General features: G+C 45.2%; 1 protein-coding gene across 1 annotated transcript; it reads left to right on the top strand.

The window, feature by feature from the left end:
• Positions 1-34: 34 nt before the first annotated feature.
• Positions 35-2844, top strand: LOC111651649 (centrosomal protein of 83 kDa-like; the record flags this gene model as incomplete). Its single annotated transcript, XM_023401652.2, has 7 exons — positions 35-130; positions 608-722; positions 1423-1567; positions 1660-1809; positions 2302-2377; positions 2462-2619; positions 2715-2844. Coding segments are annotated over exons 1-7 (870 nt in total), but the record flags the coding sequence as incomplete, so codon positions are not given.
• Between the last annotated feature and the right edge of the window lie 46 nt (positions 2845-2890).

Below are 2890 nucleotides of genomic sequence, written 5' to 3'. Positions count from 1 at the left end.
GGAGCGTCAGTCGTTGCGCCTGCAGCTAGAGCGGATGGAGAGCGAGCTTCACCAGAGCCACGAGCAGAACAGCCAGCTCACCGGGCGACTGCACAAAGCTGAGAGAGAGGTCAACTCTCTCACCTGTCAGGTATGCTGATCTTTGACCTCTGACCCCTGAGATGGTTTATAAACAGTAACATCATGACATGAGCCATTATTGAGCACTGTCTGGGTTTCAATGGCAGATTAAGTTTGAGGGATATGATTAGTGATAAGTTTATCAGAAACATAAAACATGAACTTGTTTCTCTCTAAGTTTCATTCGTCGGCTTTTACTGTTTTTGTCACAACATGAATTCACGTGTGTTTTGTTGTCCTGAGAGGATTGAGGCTAAAACCCAGTCGGACCTGTTGTGCTAATGTTATTGTGCCAATGAAGCAGCCTGTTGAGTCATAGCTAAGAAGCTAAAAGAGGACTACAACAAATACACTTGTAGTGGAAAACACCTCACCAGTATAGTTACTAGTTTATACCGTGGATGATGTTAGACTGAGATGATGACAGACACAGTCTCTATGGCCTCATGCAGACTGATTTTCTTTCTCTCCCTTCTCTGGTTCTCAGATTGAAAGTCTGAAGCATTCACACAAACTGGAGGTGGCCAGCGTCAAACTGGAGTGTGCCCGCTCTAGAGGGGAGGTGGAGAGGGAGAGAGACACACTGCAGGGGCAGAGAGATGGTATGAAACACACACAATGCTCATCTTTCTCTGCAGTGAGATGCCTGACTTCCTCACTTTCTGGTCTGCTCATAATCTCCTAATCTGGTTTGGAGTACTCTGTCCTTTGTCATCCACCTCTTCCTCACACGTTCATCTGGTGGGGGTTAAATTTGACCGTTAAAACAGCTCATAGCTACAAAAAAGTGTATCAGCAAGAATCCCAGAATCCCAAAGACATTTAACCCAGAGTTGTTTCTTTTCTGAACCAATTCATCCGCCTTAATTACTGTTTCTGAACACGTATAAACTCGCCTTAGCGCTTCACCGCTTTCCCTCTCTCCAGTTCTGCTCCAGAGACAAAAACACATACCCGTCCCCAGGAGTTTTCTGGATGGGTGTGAGTGTGTTGTCTGTGAGAGGGAGAGAGCAAAAGGAGCAAAATGCCAAAGTGAATTTCATGTTGGCGGTTTGAAGCAATCATGTGACAATTTATACTTGATGATCGCGATATAGTCATTTACTACATTCCACATGGAACAAGCAGCAGTACATCGAGTATATTTGATATATTGCCTGCCCAACTTGTTGAATTTTTCATTTATGGTCATATTTACATAACTGAGCTGAACCTTCTTAGAGTTTAAAGTGTCCTGTATTCCTCTTTGGAATACACTTTGTGAATCTCCGTCGCCCTCTCACAGTCACCTGTGTGTCTCAGGTCTGCAGGCAGATGTGGAGGTGCTACAAGCTGCAGTGGAGCGACACAGAGAGGTTGTGGTGGAGAAGGAGAGGGAGATGTTTAGGAAAGTGCAGTCTGCCCGGGAGGAGGAGTTCCGCAAAACTGCAGTTTTACACGAGGAAAAGTGAGAATCACATTTCAGATACTGATATCAGAGGTCAAATTCCTTATTGGTACAAAATCTCTACATTTCATTTTTCTGTTTCATGTTGTTAGGTTGGAGTTGGAGAACCGTCTCGCAGCACTGGAACAGCAGAGGGCACTGCAGGACGCTGCAGAACACACCCAGAAGGAGGAGTGGGAGGAACGGGTCCGTAGTGCACAGCAAGGCGAGGAGTCAACCCGCAGGGAAGTGCAGAACCTGAGGTCAGTGGGGTAGAAAATCTACGCAGCTGCATGAGTCAGAGGGGAAATGTGCTGAGGCTGAGCTACGTGGTGACATTATGTGAACTCTGAGGTTCAGATACTGTTGAATGAAACTAATAAGAGCACAAGGAGGGGCCATGTATATTTGTTGAAATACATTTAGATGAAGTCAAACTGCAGGGGTGAGATGATGCACTGCGTATACCAGCCAATTAAGAGCTCAATTATGCTTTATAGCCTCTTTACTCCAGTTCCTGTACGAACAGAAACTGGAGCAAACAGGTCATTACCAAAATAATGGTGTCAGGGTTCAGCTCGTCTGATGTTTGATGAGATTTTTTTTTGTTTTTCATTTTATGCCAATACAGTACAGCAAGTGTATGATCTCCATTTGTGCAAGAAAAAAGGGGAAAATAACAAAATGAACAAGAATAAAATTAGCTTTTCTGCATGGTGACATTATATTAAATGTTTATTTCATGTTTTACACAGAACAAAACTTCAGCAGCAAAGTTCACAGCTTGAGGAGCTGGAGAGACAGAGAGCAGAGCTATCTGAGCTGCGGCAGGTAAGTCGGCACAATAAAAACAAAAAAACAAACCTAGTATAGTTCTTATGCTTTAAATAACTGTGGTTTTATTTGACCCAACAGCAGAACCAAGATCTAGGTGTCCAGCTGGGGACACTGTCGCACTCTGAAAGTGACTTGATGGAGACCAACCAGCGCCTCAGAGAAACCCTGGACAGAGTCAGGGAGGAGCTGAGGATGGCCCGAGGCCAGGCTGAGAAGAGCCAGCATGAGGCAGAGAGGTTCTGCTGGTCTGCTCTGTCTTCACATCAAAAAGCTTAACTCAACATGAGGCTTAATGCTCTCTGTCTTTTCTCCATCATTCGTCCTTCTCCAGGATGTTGGAAGACCGTCAGGTTGAGTGGTTGGAGGAGAAACACAAGCTGCAGGACCGAGAGGCTGAGCTGCAGCAGAAATACTCTCAGGTCAAAGAGAAACTGCAGAGGGCAGCGGTGGCTCAGAAGAAGGTACAGCTGCTTCCTACAATGTCTCTCATCTCAGCAGATCGGAAAT

The sequence above is a fragment of the Seriola lalandi genome, unplaced genomic scaffold (assembly GCF_002814215.2).
Source record: "Seriola lalandi dorsalis isolate HSWRI2012SDOR001 ecotype SW California unplaced genomic scaffold, Sedor1 jcf7180001973289, whole genome shotgun sequence".
Lineage (NCBI taxonomy): Eukaryota > Metazoa > Chordata > Actinopteri > Carangiformes > Carangidae > Seriola > Seriola lalandi.
This window is presented reverse-complemented; position numbering and strand designations above follow the sequence as displayed.